This window comes from Anopheles maculipalpis, chromosome 3RL (assembly GCF_943734695.1).
Source record: "Anopheles maculipalpis chromosome 3RL, idAnoMacuDA_375_x, whole genome shotgun sequence".
NCBI lineage: Eukaryota > Metazoa > Arthropoda > Insecta > Diptera > Culicidae > Anopheles > Anopheles maculipalpis.
Window position 1 is genome coordinate 68,314,881 of NC_064872.1, and position 21,107 is coordinate 68,335,987.

The following is a 21,107-nucleotide window of genomic DNA, read 5'->3' on the forward strand; positions in this document are numbered from 1 at the left end:
GCAAGAAAGCTGTCACACAATTCGAAGGATCGAAGCAGGCTCCACGGAGGCTGGGCGCACAAACATTCGAGAAACAATCGCGCTTTTGGGTGCCGAGATTACCCAAGGGTAGGGAGATACGGGCATCATCAGCATAGAACTGCAGATGGCCGTACGGTATTTTTTTTTTATGTATTGCTTAGCCGGTTAGCTCCGGAGGCTGCCAATCCCCGGGAACAACATCCATTCGCATCTGCATCTGTCAAAAAGATGGTTTTACCCAGGACGCGGCGTTTTGAGCATCACTTTCTACTTCACTTTTCATCTGTTTTTGCGTAAATCGCATTCGGTTAGCAAATTCATTTTCGATTCCATTGCCTCATAAGCGTCGCACAAAATGCAAACAATTGTTCTCTTTTTTTTTAGGAGCAGCATCTTTTTTGCTTGCACTGGAAACCTCCACAGCGTTCGTCAGGCACATTCAACACTAGTCACATCACTAGCAAAACTCGAAGAATTATAAAGCGTTTATTGGTTCGCTCCATAAAATTACACACTCTGCACACGGTGCTGCAAACTACCGTCAGCGACCAACGCTCAGTTCAGAAAGTTGTTGCTGCTTATGATGCTGCAACGCCACGACGCGCGTACCCTCGCACTTTCAGTGTACGGTAAGGACTGGATTTTGCTTGAACCAACGTACATGTTGTGCTGTGCCAAGTCAGAGATCGGCAAGCTGCTCTCGGTGGGTGGTTTAATATCTTTTACCTTTATCCAAGTCTACCCATCAAGGAAACCAGTAAAGGCGCACTAAACGGTTTTAAATCACTCTAGAACAAATAAAATCTAGTTGTTACCAATGCCTAACTACGCTATTGCGATATTTCACTCATTATTATTTGCTACTAAGTTGCTTTTCCCTGTATTCAGCATTTCTGGAATTTGACAGCATTCGATTTCAAAAAAAGTTGACAGCAGAGCCTGTGGTGAACACTACAGCGACCGAAATAGGGTTTGATTTCGGGCCTTGAGCAGCTCTTTTTTCCTACAATTTGCCCATGATTGGAGTGATTTATTTCGATCAAAGAGATGTTCCAATGGCACTTATTCAATAGAGAGCCAATTCAATCATCTTATGTAGATACGTCTATGAAGCTGAGATAAAAATCGAAAAAATCCTGACTGGTACGATGACAGTTTCATGGTATCATGACATATCAATATTTTCATGGGTTAAAGATTGCATAAAACTTTCTGTACGTTGATTTCTCACAAAAAAAAGGTTTTCTTTTCTGAAAACCTTTCAGCATTTCAACGGATCCATTTTTCGATCTGTAAGGAGAACCCTGCACTTCATCGCCACATTTGTACTAAAAGGCCATGTAAACAACCGTATTAAATAATGATAAACAGTTTTATAACGTCCATTTTTGGTATTTAATGGATCTTTTGCTCATCAAAGTCCACCATTTGTTGTAAAGAAAGGCAAATCGATTCGATAAAATCCTTTTTTGCACTGCTTCGCATTTTCCGTATGATTTCCCGTTGTGCTAACGAGCCCCAGCTTTTAGCAACTGTCCTATCCCCCGGCAAACTCTACTTATGACAGCTCTGCTCACATCATCGTCATCGAATTGCAGCCGAGAAGAAAAACTAGAAGCAGCCGTACTGGAGAGCCAAAAAAAGCTGCAGAAAAATTACACGCAGTGAATATTGGAAGTTCCGCAACGGAGAAACTCGACGTAAGCAGCGAAAACTCGTGGAGTTGTGCTGTTTTCCACCATTCTAGCATAAAGTTGAATAGGTGTGTAAGCGTAAAGTGTTTAAGATAGTGCGGCAAATAGCTGTCTTTGGTTGGTTTCCTTTGGGGTGGAAAGTGTGCACCGTCTGACACACACACACTCGGTCGCATCGCCGCGGTGCAAGGTGTGTTTCTCTTGTTTGCTCTCGTTCTGCTGCGCGTGCTGTTTTTGCTAAATAGGCGTTTTTTTCCTCGTCTGGTGAGACTGATTCAGTTGCTTCGAATTGCGTGAAATGTGTCAGTTATCAGCACGAGCATGATAAAAAGGTTTAGGGAAGTGCAAAGTTTATAGAAGAAATTACTCATCACTCCTCTGTGCTCCACTTCATCAGTCGTCGCCCCTCCCTGCCGTCGCCGCGCCCTGCCCTACCACACCAACAGAGAAGGAGTACTAGATCATCGTGACAGTTGTGAACGCACACCAGTGAACAAGTGTCAAAACCATCGTCATCGTATCGTCGCAACCTCGTTCAGTTCCCAGTTTGAACAAGATTTACACTGTTTGGTGGTGGATATTCTAATTGTGTGCCTTATTACTATTATTGGCATCGTTTGTTCATATTCGTAGCGAAGAAGAGTTGAAGTTGTTCAAGCGTCACATACCGCAGATTGCCACCGTCCATTGGAACGTACTGATATCTCTGATCCATTCTGCTCATCTTCTGCCTCTCGCAGCAAGAGGGATTACCCGTGAACCACCGAAGGTAGAAAACCAGAGGACAACAAAGCCCACACCACAGACAATGGCGGATGTTGACGATGTGATAAGCGACCAGGACAAGATCCGGATCGCGTCCGACTTCCTGATGCACGCACCGCCCGGTGAGTTCAATGAGGTGTTTAACGATGTGCGCGAGCTGCTGAACGACGATCGGCTGCTGAAGGAAGGTGCCAGTGCCGCCTGCGCCCAGTACAACAAGGACCAGCTCACTCCAGTCATTCTTGAGAACTCCGAGATAGCCGTGCTGGTCACAGAGTTTAACGATCTCGGTAAGTGTTGAAGCCTTTACAAAGTGCCAAACCATTCACCTTCCCCCTACATCCGCAAGGAAACGTTGACAGCCGACGAAAGTGAACCGAACGCGCCTCTGTGGGCGCCATTAATAGTTTTTGAATGAAAATGCGATGCAACACACATCCGTACTATGGTACACGGGGACGTACGTAGGCTGTATATTTTTAGAAATCTTTGTCTCTCTCACTGCTACGTATTAAGCAGCCGGTATCAACGGATATATACACTCTTGCCCCGTCCCCGATAGAGGGCAAAACGGAATGAAATCGAGATTGGGATCAACGGCTCGCTACTATCGTCATCACACCGTCCTTTACCCCATCATAGGTAGCTAGATGCAGTTTTTTGCAAAACATCTACCCAGGCTACATGAAACTTGCTGCATCCAATCCAAAGTCAATGCCTAGGCTCCAATGGGTGGAGCAAGCTAGCAAGCTCCAACTACGAAAATTTGAAATTCGGTAGCGATTGAGGTAAACCTTTAGAAGTCTACCTCCCGAGTTGGTGGTGTGTCACCGGTCATTATCTGATCGGCCCGGCATTTGCTTTGCAAATCAAACAATCCCCGATAAGAAGTCGATGAGGAACAAGGATTGAGTGGAGTGAAGTTCCCTTCTTTGCACGAGATTAGATAATGACAACAAAACGCACTGTGCTGTACACAGATTTGTTTCCTTATATCAATTCTAAGGGACGGATTGAAACAAACATCGTATTGACTAGGCTTTTTTATATCCATTTCTTCCGTTCCTATTGTGGCTTTTAACAACACCTTTCATGTTAAATTCAAATCATTTCAGCTTGAAAGGTGTGCGAGAAGCACGACACGAGAAGGAAAATTGTGATAAACTCGCTCAATTTTGGAATAGCTTTCATAAATATTAAATGTGACAAAGAAAATACACAATGGAACCATTTTAGCGATAGCCCATCAAAATGTTTTTTTTTTTTGCTAAAGCGTAAAAATTGGCAACGGTTGGTTGAAGTTTCTGATTGCTGCTTGGTAGAGAAACCGTAACCGATTGTTTGCGACTGAGTTCGCGAGATAAATGATCGTTAATTTTAAATCATTATCAATTTTGATAAAGCACAAGAGATTTTTCGGCATCTTTTCTTTATGATCTTGGAGGTCAGAAATGGTGCGAAGCCCGTAGCCTCTACCCCACCCAGCACCAATCAGTTCTATAGGCTTGATCAAAAAATTATTCTAGACTACGGTAACAAACATTTAACTTACAAGCGCTAAATGGTATTAGCTACGTAAACAAGTACTGGCACGAAGATCGATCACTAATGACGACTACACGCTCCATACTATCCGCAATACAATCCGTTGTATGCGTCGACGGCCATGATTCATAGTTTCTATATACATCCCCACCAAATCGTAACTCCCTGTTATGGACCGCAGTGAGCTCATGCCCGAACCCGTGTGTGGTATCCGCAGTTCCTTCTTCTTTCTTTCTTCTATTCGACCGTATCTCCATACACAACACTCTCCATGGCAGTGGAAACTGCGCCAAGATTAGGAGGTTTCACGCCATATCCGGTAAACGTCAGAATCATTTTCGCATCAGAAAAGCTCCAATTTTTGGTGCTTTATCGGGGCTGGAAGGAATGAATTATTTAATTCGATGTGTTCAATGATTTGCTTTCCATTCCATGGCTGTATCTTGCCTTTGCTTGATGTTTCGAATTCCGTTTGCTCTCATTCGATTATCAATTTTTGTAGTGTTGATTGCGCTTGTTTCTGAACGGGGCACCAAGCTGCTGTTGTGCTTGATAACAAGGCGTACACATAACATAAAAGAACATAAGAAACGTGCTGTTGGAACTCAAGAGCCGCGTGCTATCTTGAGTTTGTTGGGTGTCTCTGCCCGAGCGAAGACCAAGATACGAGGTTGTGCCGGGTGTCTGCATTCTTAAAACAAATGCAACGATAAGAATACACACATGGATGATGGATGATGACGCGGTGTGTGTGCGTGTGTGTCGATGGGCGGTGGTCGGCCTCTGGCACTCAACAAGCGCCAACATTTCGTATCGTTCGGATAAACGGCAGCAGCAGTGCAGAGGGCACATGATAGGGTTGATGTTGTGTTGGCACTTTGCCTCGGATGTTCAACCTACTCTAGCAGGATTACCACAACAGATCGAGAGTGTGAGAGAGAGAGAGAGGGTAGAGAAAGAGGTGTGCTTCACTTTCACTTTCCGCGCCAATTTACCGGACGGATTGTAATAGATTCGCGGGGGGTACTGCTGTTGCTGCACCGGTGTGTACAACCTCGTGATGGAAAATGCAATGACCACCAAGAGGCTTTTTGTGTGCAGCGATACGAAAAGAGGAGGGCGGAATCTATTAAAAGTATGTGAGGAGGAACCAACACATCCATAAGCCTACTTCCACGTGCGAAAATTAATTTGATTTGATTGAATTAGACGGGGCCTTCACGTCGTTCCGTTTGTACCGATGTAGGTTCAATCGTTCCCTTTCCTTGTCGATCATTTTGAAATCGATTACTTTCTTAGTTGGTCAAGTGTAAATTGGTCTAGTTGTAGCAGATGGTGACTCCTCTATCGAATATGTTGCTCACTGGAGTTGATGCGCTGTTTGATCAAAGCTATGCTCCGGGTATGGCTTACACGATGACGAAGCTCAGGCCAAACACAAGTCACCCACCGTGCATTGTAGTAAGCCGGCAGCAACACCATAAAAGGCAATGTAGTGGTTGAAACATCAGGGTTATAGTGGAATCACTGTCCCGTGGTTTATAGTTTTTGGCAATGGTCGTGTGTGATTATGATTCCTATTTGTCAGCGAGAAACGTTGCTCTTATTCTCAGCTTGATTATGCTAAAGATTACAGATGCATTTTGTGCAATCGGAAAACCATCTCACTGCCACAAGAGGATAATCCGGTTTATCTAGCAAAGCTAATTTCAAATTCCACGTTACGTTTGAGCAGACGGTTATTATGCAACGGTACCGCGCGCTCGTTGTTTTGTTGTTTGTATCGATGATTATGCTTCACCACTCTTTTCGCTGTTACTGCTGCTGTTGCTGATACAAGCCAGACGGTGGAGTGCGTGATTTTTGTACCAATTAAACTCCAAACCCACAGTGAGCGCGCTTATCGCTAGGAAGGAAACGAGAGCCGAATAGAAATGTGGGGTTTGGATGTTGTGTGGCTTTCAGCTGAAAGAAAAAGAGCTTTTGGAGACCTGCGCGACTACAGGAGGTAAATGTGACGTGAGATAAATCAAACCAACGATGGAACTCCTTTTTGCAATAGATTCACTTTTATTGGACTCCTGTGCGTTGTCTATGTGGCGTTGAGCTCAAAGTGTTTTGCTTGGCAATACGAATACAGTACGGTAGCGCGCAGTTAGGTTCTCGCTTTTATAATCTTGATTCCGCATCGAACACATATTAAATTACTCTTCGATAAGAACAATATTAAGAATCTATACAAATTCAGTACTTCTCGTACTTCACCGTGGGTGTTCAAGAATGGAAGTTTGAATCAATCAATCCTGTCTAGAGTTCTGAATTCTGCGTTCTGTATAGGCACAAAAAAATGGCGAAGATCCTTCAACACTAGCTCTCGAAAGCTCGAAAGACAAAAAGGTCGCGTGTAAGAAAATCTTGTCCAGGATCTTCTACACACTACGGATGGATGATCTCACTCTTGTGCCCAGCGATGTGGAACGATAAAGTCAGCTTTTGATGTATAAAGTCGGATGTACAGTACCTTGCCTTCGTGCATTATAGAAGCTTTTCACCATTCGGCAATAGATATTTCAAAGTCAGTAGCCAGTGAAGAGATCACTTTCATATTTCTGCTCCCACGGTGCAATGCTAGAGTAAGACATTATGTAGTTTCGCGACGGTTTTGCCTTATTTGTGTGTATCTTCTTGGCTTTATTACAGCCCTGTACTGGGTAAGCCATCGAATGGCGTACTAGACTTGCTGATATCACGTAGTCGGATAGTCGGTCCTCGCTACGGGGAAACCGTTTGGATGGGATTTGAACCCAGGACCTACTATGTGAAGATCGACGATGCTGTTGCCTCATCACTTGACCGTCCCTTGTGCGTATATTGAGGATATGATATAATACGTCGATGGATATGCTAAAAATGATAGATTCACGCAAATAACTAATAATTGTTTAACGAAAAAATCCATCGTCATGCCCTGTTGGATGATCGCGTTCCACAAAGAAGCCATTCAATTTACTATTCAAATAAAATCGTTTCTTATTTTATGAACTTCAACATCTTTGGAGCAAAGGTTAACGTGATAATTCTTTACCTTCTTTATTAGACGCTCGACCTGTCTAGCGATTTGGATGAGCCGTCCGACAACGTTCTGCCAACGGGTCATAGGCCTGTTCCCTATTAACGCCACGACGAATTGCCACGAATTGTCCCATTAACGCAACAACACAATCCATCTCCGCTCCCTGCTTTTGACACCTTTCTTTATGGTGGTAATTTTATGGCGCACAGTTTTGTCGGTTTCGTCGTTTGGACATTCATCATGAAGCAGTGGATTAGTTGTGCTGTGCTTGGTGTACTGGTCAGGGAAAATTGCAAATACTTATATCCCATTAAAGAAGTGGCCTTTATTCGTCAGCCGGTATACTAAAAGCCCTTGCAATGTAAGCGATACGGTGAGGGTGGGAATAGGTCACCCTGGGACTTCTTGATACCAAGCAGAGGAACGTTACAGAGTTGTCACAATTGTTTAATAGGTTTATTTGTGTGCCTTTACCAGCCGAAACAATTCCCCAGGGGTTTATGTACATGCTTTGTTTTCGTGACACTGTCGATAGGAACAATTTCATCATGGCATTGCCTTAATACTAATCTTTATCGTTCGTTTTCTTCCTTCCACTACCGTTCGCAGGCGGTGGGCGTTTCTACGATCCACGAACCAAGCAAAGCTTCAAGTTCGATCACCTGCGCAAGGAAGCCTCCGATCTGCAGAACCACGACGGTGACCACACGTCGGAACAGTGGCGCGCAATGCTAGACATCGAGACGCTCACATACAGCGCGAACCACTACCGCAACGGGTCCTGCTCGGTGTTTGGCCGAACGGTAAATGGGCAAATTACACTCAACGTCTGCATCGAGGACCATCAGTTTCAGCCGAAGAATTTCTGGAACGGTCGGTGGCGCTCCGTCTGGGCGATTACGTTCCCCGCAACCGGTGGCGGTACGGCCGAGCTGAAGGGTTCGCTAAAGCTACAGGTCCACTACTACGAGGATGGCAATGTGCAGCTCGTGTCGGCGAAGGACTGCCGCGAGACGGTACCGATCACGAACGAGGCCAACACGGCAAAAGAGATCATACGACTGATCGAGGAGAGCGAGCACGACTACCAGACGGCAATATCGGAAAACTATCAGACAATGTCCGATACGACGTTTAAGGCGCTCCGGCGGCAACTGCCTGTGACGCGAACGAAAATCGACTGGAGTAAGATAGTATCCTATAGCATCGGTAAGGAACTGAAGACGCAGTAGAGGAGCAAACGAGCGGTTGGTATGTAAGGAAGGAACGTGTGGGAGGGTGTAAGAGAGCGAGCCCGGTGATCGGAACGATCGGATGTGCTGGCAGTCCGACAGCAGAACGCAAAACAATAGGAGCTAAGGGCATGATGATGTATGTTGGACGGAGGTCGAGGAAAAGGAATGGAAGAGGAACGCTTTTTGTTTTGTTAGTTTCGTTCGTACAATACACAAACACACACATATATATTTAGGGAGAGAAATAGCAAACAGCAAAGCCTAATAGAGTTCACCGGAAGGAAAGCAAACAGATCGATGTCCTTTGAATCAGATTAGTATTGAAACGCTTTCGTGTAAAAGAATAGCAGGCAAAATGCGTGTGTGACAGATCTCTATTAGCTGCTTGTTTTTGCTGCTTTAGGTTTTCGTTGTTTTTTTTTCTTTCTGTCTTTTTTTGGAGCCTTGCGAGCCACGAGCGGTTTGTCCCGTCTTTTTTCAATGATTTGATGATTTTTTTCAATTACTTTTTGATTTTAACAAAACACCTACTCTGTAGTGTAAGAACAACGATAAGACACTTCATCAATCCCATGAAAGAACGCAAAAAATGGGAGACAGTTAAGGAAGACGTATGGGCACACACAAGCGACACGAAAGGGAAAGCGGAAAAAAGCGTTGGGAAATAATTATTGAAACAAAAGAGCGATAGAGAGAATAAAACTAATTTAAACATAGGGTATCCCAGCAATTTTTGTCACTGTCCTATAGATTTTTGACCGCGATTTTTTTTCCATATATTTTTGTTTTTGTCTCTCTTTTTTTATTTTTTTTGGCACGTCTCAACACGTTTTAGGTTTCCACTACTGATTTTTGGTTTCGTTTGCGTTTCCCAAAAATATTTTGGGACGTGTCAAAAAAAAACCTCGGAACGAGAGCAAAGCATAGGACCGGGAACAAAAATACACGGGAATGCGTCACAATATCTCGGTCTTCCCTGTATCAATTACATTTCCTTTACATCCATCCTTTTACCAATGCAAAAAAGTGCATCGAATTGAGTTAGTTCGAGGAGCGAATTCACCGGCATGTTTTTTTTTGTGTAACTTAACTAACGGATGGCAGTGGATTTATAAATTTGAAATATAGAATGAGGATCGTTCTTCTCTTAATGATTGCTTTGCAAGTGTTACAGAAGGAATGACTTTCTAGTTAGATTACAAGAACATCGATTATGAGGAAGAGAGATTGCGCTCACTAGCTTTTGTTTTTGCCTTTCCTCCCTTTTTGAGCATTAATTCATCGGCTTAACCTTAGCCAAAGGGCTAGCTTTTGACGGACATACCAACAAAACACGCACATTTCGACGTTCGCTTCCATTTTTCTTTCATATTAAATCACTTTTTTTTAAATTATTTAATCTATCTAACAAAACATAACAACTGCCCACTTCGAATGTTCCCTTGTGAGGAAAATTTTAAGAAGAAACACGATCGAATGCGATGCGATATCCAAGCACTGTTCGAGGAGAAAACATTCGTTTGTTCTTGCTAGTTTGGTAACTGCATTTAAAAAAGCACATAAAACAGGAGCTGAAGCGATCGTTGAGGAAAATAGAAAAGAAGGTAAGCTGAGCCGAGCACTGTTATTATTCTGTCTTAAAAGTATATAAATGCCGCGTAATTTCGATACCACCGTTTAGCGTGTTTTCCGTTCGTTTTTTTTCCTTCGTTCGTCTATCTCGCGCGGTTGATTTTTTTTTTATTTGAGTGATTTTGTTCGCGATTCGTTGGACTTGTTGTTGTGTTTTTTTTTTTTTGTTCCGCTTGGAAGCAGTGCGCCAAACGCGTGTGTGTGAAAAAAAATCCATCTGAAAAGCCAAACTGCAACCGAATATGCAGAGAAGAAACGTTTTGAGCAGATGTGCATTCGTGTTAGTAGAATAGTGAAAAGAACTGGTTAACATTGCGAATGATAAAGCAGAAGCAGCAATTGTGCTAATTATTACAGTTTGAAATGATATAGCAGAAGAAGATTAAGTAGTAGCTAATACCAGGAGCAAACAGAGCAAGCGAAAAAAAATGAATGAACGCTCGAACACAAACCATCGGAAATCCCCATTGTCCTCTCTTTACGTACGTTAAATAACGAGTCGAATTTTGTGGACGTGCGCTGATGATGATGATATAGGTGCAATTATAGAGTGATACAAAATCAAACAGGAGCGGAATATTACAAGCCAATAAAGCGAAAAGCTAAAGCACCATTAGAGAGAGAGAAAGAGGACGTCGTCGCCGCCGCTACCGTAGCACCAGAGAGTAGCAAAACAAAAAGGACACCCTTCTTATAGCTATAGGATGCAAAGGAGACGGAGGAGGACCGCTGCCTGTTTTGTTGCACACCATGAGGGGGGAGGAGATACTTGTATATTTAATTACTATTACAAAATATATAAAAATTAAATAAAATTCATACAAAAAAACTGGTTCTCGTTGTGGCATTTAAAACTTTTTTTTTATTTAAAAGGAACGAAACATTTTTCTATTTACAAATCTACCTTTAACTCATTTAAATCGAGTTTGTTAATCTACTCCATATGGCTTTCGGCTTTAATAAGCAACCGGCGATCGGGTTCATTTTCCAGCTGTAGCTCGGCCCGCTTAATCATCCAACGATCTTCTTGCATTTCCGCCCAGAAGTAGTATTTGCCTCGGACCTTTGGACCTCGCACAGGCACGGCAAAGCTGTCGATCTTCCCTCCGCCAAACTTTTTGCTTTCCTCTCCAAGGTCGAAGCTTAGATCCTTGATGGGTTCGCCGAGCAATTGTATCGCTCCTGAAAGTGATGTAAACTAGGAAATTGCATTATACAGCCCTTTTTTTTATAAATTTTCTTATATTATTTGTTCGCACGAAGCCGGAATACCTTGATGTGCACGGAGTAATTTTAATGCTTCCTTGTAGTACGGTTGGCTGCGTATTTTATCCTCTAGCTTCACCTTCATTATCATTGCCGCCGTAATTCCACCCACTGCTATGTACGTTGCTGCTTTGGTGAGCGTTCTTAAGGACACCATTTTTAAAGTGAATCAGATAATTATTCCACTTTTCCAATATTTACAAGTCTTCCTTAATTGATTCGAGAGCAAATTTTCTATCGACCGGCAAGTAAAGTAAAAACCAACGATGTTTTTGTTTACATCCGAAGGGGAAACGTCAAACCGTAGTCGTTCTGTTTAGAGAACACGGTTCTATTCTTCAGTCGAGGTTCAACGCATACTTAGTGAATTTTGAATGTGTGCTACACCAAGCCGTTGGACTTCTTTTTTCAATGAATTGTTGCTATTTGCAACTTTAAAACAACACCAACGAATTCAGGATCGCAACGCTGCATTTTATGATCTCATATACTTAGTATGTTTATTTTCAATATATATATAATTTTTCATAGTTCTGTTTTTAGTTGCTCTCCTTACTAGCTTTCTTTCCATTTTATCATGCTTATCATCCAGCCCCTACTGTACTGCTGCTGCTAATTGTTGTCAAATCAGTTTCGTTTTATCAATAATGTTCGGTATGTATAACCACATGCGTGCAGTGCTCGTATCATCCCCTTTGTTAATTTAATCGTGTCCCTCTATGAACAAAGACTTCACAATGGCATTCAAACCTGCCTATATCCCACATCTATCGCATCAGAATTGTTAGTTGTGGTGGTTGTTGTTTAGTTGTTTCTTTTTTGCGCACAATGTAAACAGTTTTCTATCCTTGCTTTGCTTAAATGTAGTAACAATTGTGTTTCTTTTTTTTTCAACAGTCCATTACAAATGTTTCGAGTACGACGAAACTGGGGATGCGCTAGCTATACTTGCTGACTTTCTCTCTTGCCTCCATTTTTGCTATCTTACCCCCCAAAAAAAGGAAACAATATAATCGAAAACAGACACAACAGATATATTCAACGGGGGAAGCTGGAACTATATAGCCTTGCGCGGACAGGATTGCGGCAATGAGCTTAAAAACTAGATTAGCAAAAGCTTACACAGTAAATTATGAAACGTTGTATCTGCCCACCTGTTTTTTTTTTTAGTTAATGCACAACGATAACTGCACGCGCTACAACTTTTGCCTACGTTTTTCCCTTCTCTTCTATATTTTGTTTTGCCACATACAGCCAAAAATTGACTAAATAAAAAAAAACTGCCCCTGGCCTAACCACAAGGGCTGCCTGCACAGGCTACACAGAGGGCATTTTGATAAATTTGGTGAATTGTATTGTGAGAAGTATACGAAAGTACGCCATTAATAACCGTACCACGGAGCACATATTTGCCACGCGCTTTGCACTAATGATCGATTCGAAAATGATTCCTTCGAAATCCACCTCGGGTGGATCGTTTTGCCTACCAACAAACGCACACTGTTCAACACTTTCCTATTTTCCGAAAGTATAATGCTCATCTAACTTTTTCCTCTTTAGTTTAGTCCCTATACTACAGCTTTTAACGGTTTTCTTATTCCCTGGTGTGGATTACTACACGTTCGTTTCAAAAGCTCAACATTCTTAGTTTTTCGCTCACAATTGGTGTGAATGTTTCTATTTTGTTGCAATCAGTCGCATATCGGATGTTATATGCATTTTTAAGTTTGGATTTAGGAATCAATCATTTGTTTTCTAATAACAATAAAAAAAAAAGAAAAATTTCCATAATATATATTCTACCCCACACATTAGTACGTACCACTCTCTTTCATCCTCTTTTATCCACTTTGCTGCTCCTTTTTAAAATGGTGCTCGAAATGTGTGTTTGTTTGTTGTTTTTCTTCCATAATCATCATTATCACCTTATCACCACCATACATTTGGCTCCTTATGTTCCACTCGTGCAAAGGAACAGCCGATTGCATCCACACAGCATGATTTCTTCTTTACTCGAGCACAGGCTTCCGAGGTTTTACCGGTTTTGCCGCCAGTGGTGGTGGCGTTGAGACAGAGCTCGTTACGGCCGTCGCCGCCGACACTGCTGCCGGCAATGGGCTCGTAGTAGTGCTGCTTGCATCATTCATCTCCGTACTCGTCACTTCCGGTGGCAGAGAATCATTTTCTGGCTCTTCAACGACCCTGCTACTAGCGGGCAGTATCATCTCATCGTCAGCCGGCGGTTCCTCCGAAAGCAGCGGTTTCGTTATCGTGCTACCAACCGTAGGCGACGATGTTGGATCGCTAACGATCGTTGATGTGGCGGCCGCTACTGTCGGATTGGTGCTACTGGCCGCATTGAAGCTCAAATCGTTCGCATCGAATAGGGAGGATGTTTCTTCGTCAGTCGTTTGCGATATTGAGGCGGCACCGTCACCGGCCTCCCGGTGAAGGTGCTGTTGCTGCAACCCTGGCTGGGTCTGTTGTGTTTGCTGCGACTGTTGCTGCTGCTGGGTCGTTAGCGAATCTTCGTCCGGTTCGACATGCAGAGGCATCTCGCCGGGCTTCAAATTGCTATTTACCGACCGGGAATTATTTTCTCCAGCTGTTTCGTTTGCATCGTCGCTGCGTTGTCGCACTGCCGGCTTAGGTCGTAGATCTACAAAGTATGACAAGCACGAAATATTGATTTCAACACACACGTACACACACATCAACCGAATGTACCCTGGTGATCCAGGGGTCATTCGGGTCCAGCGCCAGTTCCGACTGGCTCCAGAAATAAGCAGAATCGGTTCCGGAGCCGTCATTAATCTCCGAACCACCCATCACCACTGTATCACTACTTCATTGCTTACCAGCTTGTGAATTGTCTTCCGTAAACAGTCCCATAATTGGATTGGAATCGTCTGATCGCTTCATGCCGGTACTATCCTCATCCGCACTACCATCCCCAAGCAAACCGGTTCCACCAACACCCGCCGGACCAGCCGTACTGGACGGTAGTTCCTTCGTGCCGAGCGAACTCGTCGTACCCTGCCCAACCAGATGATGAGGTATGTGCGGATTATTGCTCGAACCGGTCACCGCTGTCAGCTGCCCCGGCATCAATCCGGCACCGGCGGCACCACCCTGCGCTGCCGCAATCGCAGCTGCTTGCGACGGTGTTAATGATTTGCGCGTCTTCTCCGCCTTGCGCCAGAGCGTGATTTCTTGCTGTTTGAAGTACCGCCGATCCTCGGTGTCAATTAGCACCAGATTCAGGAAGTAGCGCACCGAAAACTTCTTGTTAATCTCGCGCATCGTTACGGTGAGATCGTAACCGGCGAGAAACACGCGTATCGGTATGCTTTCACCCTTCACCGGTGAACCGTCCATGATTTCGTACTTGGCGATAATTTCGTTCTCGGTGTACATGTTAGGTCCTGTGGGCGGGATGGATTAAAAACGATCGAGAAGGAGACAAAATAAACGCGCAAATTGCAAACTCACCCGAACCGGTCTGTTCCCGTTTGATGATCGCTATTTCCATGTGTTTGATCTTGATGCGCACCAGTAGGAAATAAATTTTGCCCACAATCACATCCTTTAAGTGGTACCTATTAGAGGAAGGACGCATTTCGTGAATTAAAAGCGTGCTCGTAAACGTGGCGGATGCATTCGCATTCGCGCCCACAATACTCACTTGCTCTTGTTGTACTCAAACTCGATGTGCAAGCAGTCCTCGATGCCGACCTCCATCTTAATCGGACTGTTCGTGTCCGGATAGCTCGAGAGCGTATGCACTGCAATATCCACTTCCCGCACGATATCACTCAGGCGACGAACAATTGTAACCCGCAGGAAATATCTGTAAAAACACACCATAGAACAGAGGTAAGTCAGGAACCAAGTGTGCACTGAAAAGTGAACTGATCTGTCAAACAGCAAGAAAAATCCCGTACCGTAATCGGACATTCGATCCGACGTACACCTCGTACGGTTTCTCGACGTTCGCAAACTCGAACGGATATGACGTGTTCTGGATGAGATCGCCCGGCCGGGCCAATTCTCGCACGAGGCTCAGGAAGTCGTGATGATTGCCGCGATCGTAATACAATTCAATTTGACCTGCAAATGAATGACCGTAACGAAATGATTTAGTAGAAGCAGCAGCAGCAGCAGCAGCAGAAACCCGACCGAAGCACGCAGCTTTATTTATTATTCATTCGATCGATGGTCGTAGTACCACCCTTAAATTGAACAATCTAGGGACTCGGGCACGCTCTTGGAATTCTCCCTTGGAAGAGGGAGGCAGCCCCACCTAAAAGGGGGAGGGTTTGTTAATTTTTGTCTGTGTGTGTGAGTTTAATACACCGCCTTCTTCTCGCTAGTGGAGAAAGCCAACAAATTGATAAAATGTGACCCTCGGTTGCTGCTCGGTGTAGTATAAACTGTTCGATGTTTGCTGTTTGTGATAAGAATTCTTCAAACGAATAGACGTCAGGCAGCGATAATTTATCCGAAATGTCCGTTTCGGGTTGGAGGGAACAAGTAGCGAACATGCGAAATATGGGAACATACGATCGGATTGATATCTAAATCTAATCCACGAATCTGTCCTGCTATCGTACGTACGTTTGCAATCAGTTTTATCTCACCCTTTGGCTCGAAACTGAAACATACCACTTTACCAATTCACACACGCAGCAGCGCAGCGTGAATATGACCGTGAATTCTTTGGGCTCGCCTACTTTGTTAGTGATTTTCCCGCCGCTACTTTCCCGTTATCAAATCGCAAACTCCACACAAAAACATCACATTTGGGTTTGATATTTTTCGGCGATGTAGAATCTTACGACAGAAAACCGCAACCGAATTGTCGCAAATAGTTCAACTGGCAGCGGTCATTTTACCTAAACAAACAGCGTATAGCGGCGATGCGCTCAAGTTAATGCTTTCCTCGATTTTTTATTGTGCTGTAGTTATGAATCAATAGTCACAACATTAATGAATGTTCTCCCAGTAGTACATGTGAAAAAAAGCTTCTCCGCGCAGTTTAGTCTATCCAAACTTGTTCTCTTTCTCCCCGGTGGTCTAGGGATGCTTGTTGAGTTATTTTTACATTTTTGTGGAAAATTTCCATTCAAATTTATTAAAAAAATCATCTTTTTCCTTCGACGAGATTTCAAACTGATATAGGATTTCAATCCATATCATGAAAATTTTGAATCACTTAATGGAATGCAAAATTTCCTCTCGGTGAATGCAAAATTCCACTATGTGATTGCAAAGTTCTACAACGGACATGCCATATTCTCCTGTCTATTTGAAACATTCCCCCAAAGGGATTCTATCATTCCCTTATATGAATCGAGAACCTTTAAGCTACAGATAATAATTATTGTAAAGACAACCAGAATGAAAACGTACGAGTGTACGGCGACATTATAACAGATTCAAAAATATTCTACACGAGCTGTGCTACTGTCGCAGCGGAAAAATCGCTAACAATGTAGGCCCACATTTAGATCCGTGCTAAAAATTTCATAATTTGCTCGATCCACACGTCCGTCCCATATCGGACCATGGCTCGGGGTGGCGTCGAGACGGACTTGTTTGAGTTTCGTATGCCACAAAATTGGCTGTTGGGTTGCGCATCCCTACAACGAGTGGTAGGCACACTTACCGATAAGCTCGATTTTGATACCCTGGTGTTCCAGTTTGCTGCCCGGCTTTTTCAACGTTATGTTCACCTTTCCGCCCACCGTTTCGCCATCGTAGTACAGCAGGTGCTTGTCCTTCTTGCCATCCTCTGTTTTGATTTCCGCCTGCTGACGATTTTCCGATCCGTCGAGCAAAATGTCGATGTCAGCCGACTGACCGAAACGGAGAAAATTCTATTGGAAGCAAAGAAAGATCGAACATTGTTATCATCATGAAAAACGGCACACGATCTATAGATTAGCCACCAGTGTTTCCCATTGAAAAAAAATTATATATATATGGCTTACCATGATTGTGGCGAAATGGGATGTTTTTCCTGCGCCCGCGAAACGTGAACAGCGTTGCAAGTTGTGTGTTTTTGCGATAAATCCCGCTTGTCTGTCTGACCACTCTCCCTAATCGCACCAGTTTGCACCCTGCTACTTTACGCTTCTCCGTTCAACTTCCGTTTCTTATCACTTGACTGGGATATGGGCAGTAAAACGTAACTTAGTTAACAGCCAGAACAATCGATTAAGATTTGGCCAGTCCTGAAAGGTTCACTCTATGCTGCTGCTAATGCTGCTGGAACTGCAAGCACAACAAACATACACGCTTACACACGCACGCACACACACAAGCACTCCGCATCAATCCGCTCTGTGAAAGCTGTTCGTGCGGAACACTGCAAGGGCTTTACACACCGCTTTTTTGCTTCCAATTAACGGTGGTGACAAACCCCCCACAGAACACCACTTCCGGCCACGAACTGGAGTGTTTGATGCGGCTTCCGTTCTTCCGCACTTTACCCCGTATAAAGAGAAAAGGTGGTGGGGGAAGAGATAGCAGCAGCGGTCTGCGGTTTCCTGCCACTTCCGTCCGCAGCAACTGCACCTCGTACACGATCGTACTTTATTACCCGTACACGTTGAGCGCACCAGCAGCGACCGTAACGAGCGAGTAGTTTTTCACTTTTGCTTCAATCGGGATGCACCAGCAGGAAAAGTATTGTGGATTATGCAGCACCACCTCGCCCCACTAAGAACAGGCTGTAACCAGCAGCACTACTAGACGACGGACGACGGCGGCGACGTTCTGGATGCCCGAGGACGGAGATTCGCTCGTCAAGATTGTATTATATAAGCACGTACCGCACACCGGACGCACAATGCATGTGAAATTGCAATGTTTCACACTCACACGCGGATTTGGAAAAAGGCTTTCCCCGGTTTCTGATGGAAGCAATGAGAATAATTTGCTTTTTTCGATACTGTTCCGCGCCGCCTAGACCCGTCCGTTCGTTCGTGTCGTGTCTTTCTTCGTTTTCGTTCGTGATTAATTTTTTTACCCAATTAGCATAAATTGACGACCGCTGTCACTTTTGACGTTAGCTGCCAAACTCACCGGATCAACGGGGTAGGACAGTTGCCACATTTATTTATTCCCTTTTTTGAATAACGGCGCTTCGAGAAATTCAATTTTTAATTCAAATTATTCCAGAATAAATGTATTTTACAGAAAAAGAAAATGCAATAAAATGCATGTTGAATGTACAATTTAATTGAACTAAGTACGGAACGCTCAGCTCATCGTTTCTACTTTACCAGGTAAATTAGTCCACACTAATCTAACCGAATACTTTCGCAGTATTCATTTGTGTGATTGATACGCTCGATAATTGTGCTCGCTAAGAGCTTTCGTTGGGCGTAGGTTCACATTTGGCACAACTTCATCGATCCATGCCGGATCGATTTCGGTCACGTTCCTTAGATAGTTTAGCCGCGTCGCTACCAGCTCCGTATAGATCACAACCGGCGGTCGCAGTTTGCCACAAATCGAACTCGATGGATGAATGCGCGCCTTCAGTCCGCTGGTCGAGGTAAGGTAAAGATGGTCCGGTTGCTTGGTGGCAATGTTGGCGAACAGTCCCGTCAGCAAACATTTGGCCACCGGTGTCGTATCGGCTCCGCACGAGCTGCTCGGAATGTCAAGCGCTTTACATATTTCGCTCAGCTGCTCGCGGATCGAGGCCGCATGGGTAAGGTTACGTTCGTGCAGAAAATTGTCAAAGCACCACATCTTCGGTTTGGTTTTCGTTTTAAACTCGTTAAACACGTTCAGCAGCGTAATGTGATCGCCCGATTTGTCGTAAAACTTCGAATGTGCAATCAGCATCTGTTCACGCTTTTGTGCACTGTTGGTAAAGATGTTCTCCCCCGAGAGCATCGCAATGATCGTGAGGATTTCCTCCAGGCAGCCGAATTTTGGAGCCGAAAGCAACATCTTGGAGTATTTGGGATCGAGCGGAAAGCGTGCCATCTTGCCACCGAGTGCGGTCAGTATGGGATTCTCTACCGACGAAATTGCATTCAATGCTTTCAGCTCTAGCAAGGCACCTATAATTGCCTCTTCCGGTGGTTTGTCTATGAAATCAAACTCTTTATAGTTGACACCCATCACGAGCAGATTGAGGATGGTGGCGGACAGGTTGCAGCGTAGGATTTCCGGCGCGGTCATCTTATCCAAATGTTCGTACGCTTCCTTGGAGTATGTTCGGAAACAAACTCCATCGTTTATACGACCCGCTCGTCCGGTGCGTTGGTGGGCTTGTGCTTGTGATATCCAAGCCACTTTCAACATATCCATACCGGTGATGGGATCGTACGAACGGACCTTGGCTCGTCCGCAATCGACCACGTACCGGATACCGTTAATGGTAATGGACGTTTCGGCGATGTTGGTCGCAAAGATAACTTTCCGAACGTTCGATGGAGCTGGATTGAAAACGTCCAGCTGTTGCGTTTGGGGCAACGCGGCATACATTGGATAAACGGCCAGCTTTGGAAGATCTGAAGAAAAGCTCTGAAATTTGCGATTCTCTTTGATTAATCACATAAGGTTATAGACATTCACTACCTTAAGGGCCTACCTTAGCTAAACGGCGCATTTTGTTAACGGTTGCGTCAATCTCTTCCTGTCCGGTAAGAAATACCAGTATGTCTCCAGCAGGTTGCGTCTGATGTATCTCTACCACGGTCTTCAGACACGCCTCGATGTAGTGCATTTTTTCGACCATCTGGTAAACCTTTACCTGGTACGTACGGCCTTGCAGATACACGATCGGACAATCGTTGAAGTAGCTCGCAAAATGATCACAATCCATTGTGGCCGACATAATAATCACCTTAAGTGGGGGCATACGCTTCAGCGCACGTATTTGTTGTGCCTTTTTCACCACACCCAGCAACACATCCGTTGCCACGGTGCGCTCGTGTACCTCATCCAGTATGATCACGTTGTAGTTGCGTAGCTGCCGGTCGGAAAGTGCCTCACGACACAGTATACCATCGGTCATGTACTTGATCTGTGTGTTTTGCGATGTCATGTCCTCAAATCGTACCGTATAACCGACAACATCTCCCAGATTGCTGCCCATCTCCATTGCAACCCACTTCGCCACTGTAATCGCTGCCACACGCCGGGGCTGTGTGATGGCAATCGTTTTATCGCCGTTCAGTCCAGCTTCGTAGATAAATTGTGGCATCTGTGTCGTTTTGCCGCTACCCGTTTCACCCAGTACGATTATGGTGGTAGACTTTCGTACCATTTCCATCAAGCTACGAGACGAACCGGAAAGTGATTATTCATTGTTTTGGGTAACCGCGTGGAGAGCGAGAGAGACCGGTAAAAAGGACTTACGATTTGCGCACCGAGTAAATGGGTAACGAGTGGCGTTGCTGTTTTGCATTTTCCTGCTTCATGTAAGAACGGGAGTACTGGTTCCCCAGCGTGCTATTGCGACTCGAAAGCCCCGAATCCATCGTTGTTGGTCGCACTTCTATTCTAAACACTTTTTTTATTTCAAAAAATCACAAGAATCGCGACGTAAACATTTGCAAGCCGCGATTGCAAAACACGCCGCCGAAAATGACATTTGAGCGGTTGGTATGCATCTATAGCCGGTCGTTCAACAGTTCGTTTCAAATATTTTACCGCACATTCGTTGGTGTAGTGCAAAATCTTGTAATACCTACACAAAATTGCATAAAAAATGAAAAACCAATTCTTTCAAACTGTTCTTGTAAACTTTTTTGTCTAATTTTACCGACCCCACAAAAATAGCCGCATTCAGTAAATAAACGTCAACATTCATTTTCAGCTTTGTTTTGGCTGTTTGGTTTTGTATGTTGA

The 21,107-nt window shown here is 44.2% G+C and overlaps 7 protein-coding genes across 7 annotated transcripts in view; 3 read left to right on the forward strand and 4 right to left on the reverse strand.

Moving 5' to 3' along the window:
• Positions 1-8,344, forward strand: part of LOC126562737 (F-actin-capping protein subunit alpha) — a 172,348-nt gene extending 164,004 nt beyond the window's left edge. The window contains exons 2-3 of the mRNA XM_050219314.1: positions 2,497-2,770; positions 7,708-8,344. Of these exons, the coding sequence (XP_050075271.1) occupies positions 2,524-2,770; positions 7,708-8,330 (870 nt within the window). The 5' untranslated portion in view covers positions 2,497-2,523 and the 3' untranslated portion in view covers positions 8,331-8,344. The remainder of the gene's footprint in view (positions 1-2,496; positions 2,771-7,707) is intronic.
• LOC126561752 (nucleosome-remodeling factor subunit NURF301-like) overlaps positions 1-21,107 on the forward strand; it is a 135,885-nt gene that overhangs the window by 93,325 nt on the left and 21,453 nt on the right. The gene's annotated exons all lie outside the window — the stretch shown is intronic.
• Positions 1-21,107, forward strand: part of LOC126563419 (40S ribosomal protein S27) — a 262,225-nt gene that overhangs the window by 89,894 nt on the left and 151,224 nt on the right. The gene's annotated exons all lie outside the window — the stretch shown is intronic.
• Positions 10,900-11,388, reverse strand: LOC126563285 (uncharacterized). The gene is made up of 2 exons (XM_050219914.1): positions 11,238-11,388; positions 10,900-11,147 (listed from the first exon to the last, which is right to left on the reverse strand). The coding sequence occupies exons 1-2, from the start codon at positions 11,386-11,388 to the stop codon at positions 10,900-10,902; spliced, it is 399 nt and encodes a 132-aa protein (XP_050075871.1).
• Positions 13,241-18,350, reverse strand: LOC126565945 (vacuolar protein sorting-associated protein 26B). The gene is made up of 7 exons (XM_050223145.1): positions 18,321-18,350; positions 16,900-17,110; positions 15,176-15,341; positions 14,917-15,081; positions 14,724-14,830; positions 14,090-14,656; positions 13,241-13,890 (listed from the first exon to the last, which is right to left on the reverse strand). The coding sequence occupies exons 1-7, from the start codon at positions 18,348-18,350 to the stop codon at positions 13,241-13,243; spliced, it is 1,896 nt and encodes a 631-aa protein (XP_050079102.1).
• The window catches only part of LOC126562579 (nuclear migration protein nudC), a 170,565-nt gene continuing 164,894 nt past the window's right edge, over positions 15,437-21,107 (reverse strand). Inside the window, exon 6 of the mRNA XM_050219128.1 lies at positions 15,437-15,446. The gene's annotated coding sequence lies outside the window, so the exon portion shown is untranslated. The remainder of the gene's footprint in view (positions 15,447-21,107) is intronic.
• LOC126561796 (ATP-dependent RNA helicase DHX33) lies at positions 18,556-20,767 on the reverse strand. Its single transcript, XM_050218117.1, has 3 exons — positions 20,616-20,767; positions 19,846-20,533; positions 18,556-19,778 (listed from the first exon to the last, which is right to left on the reverse strand). Exons 1-3 carry the CDS (start codon positions 20,735-20,737, stop codon positions 18,567-18,569), a joined length of 2,022 nt encoding a protein of 673 aa, XP_050074074.1. The 5' UTR covers positions 20,738-20,767; the 3' UTR covers positions 18,556-18,566.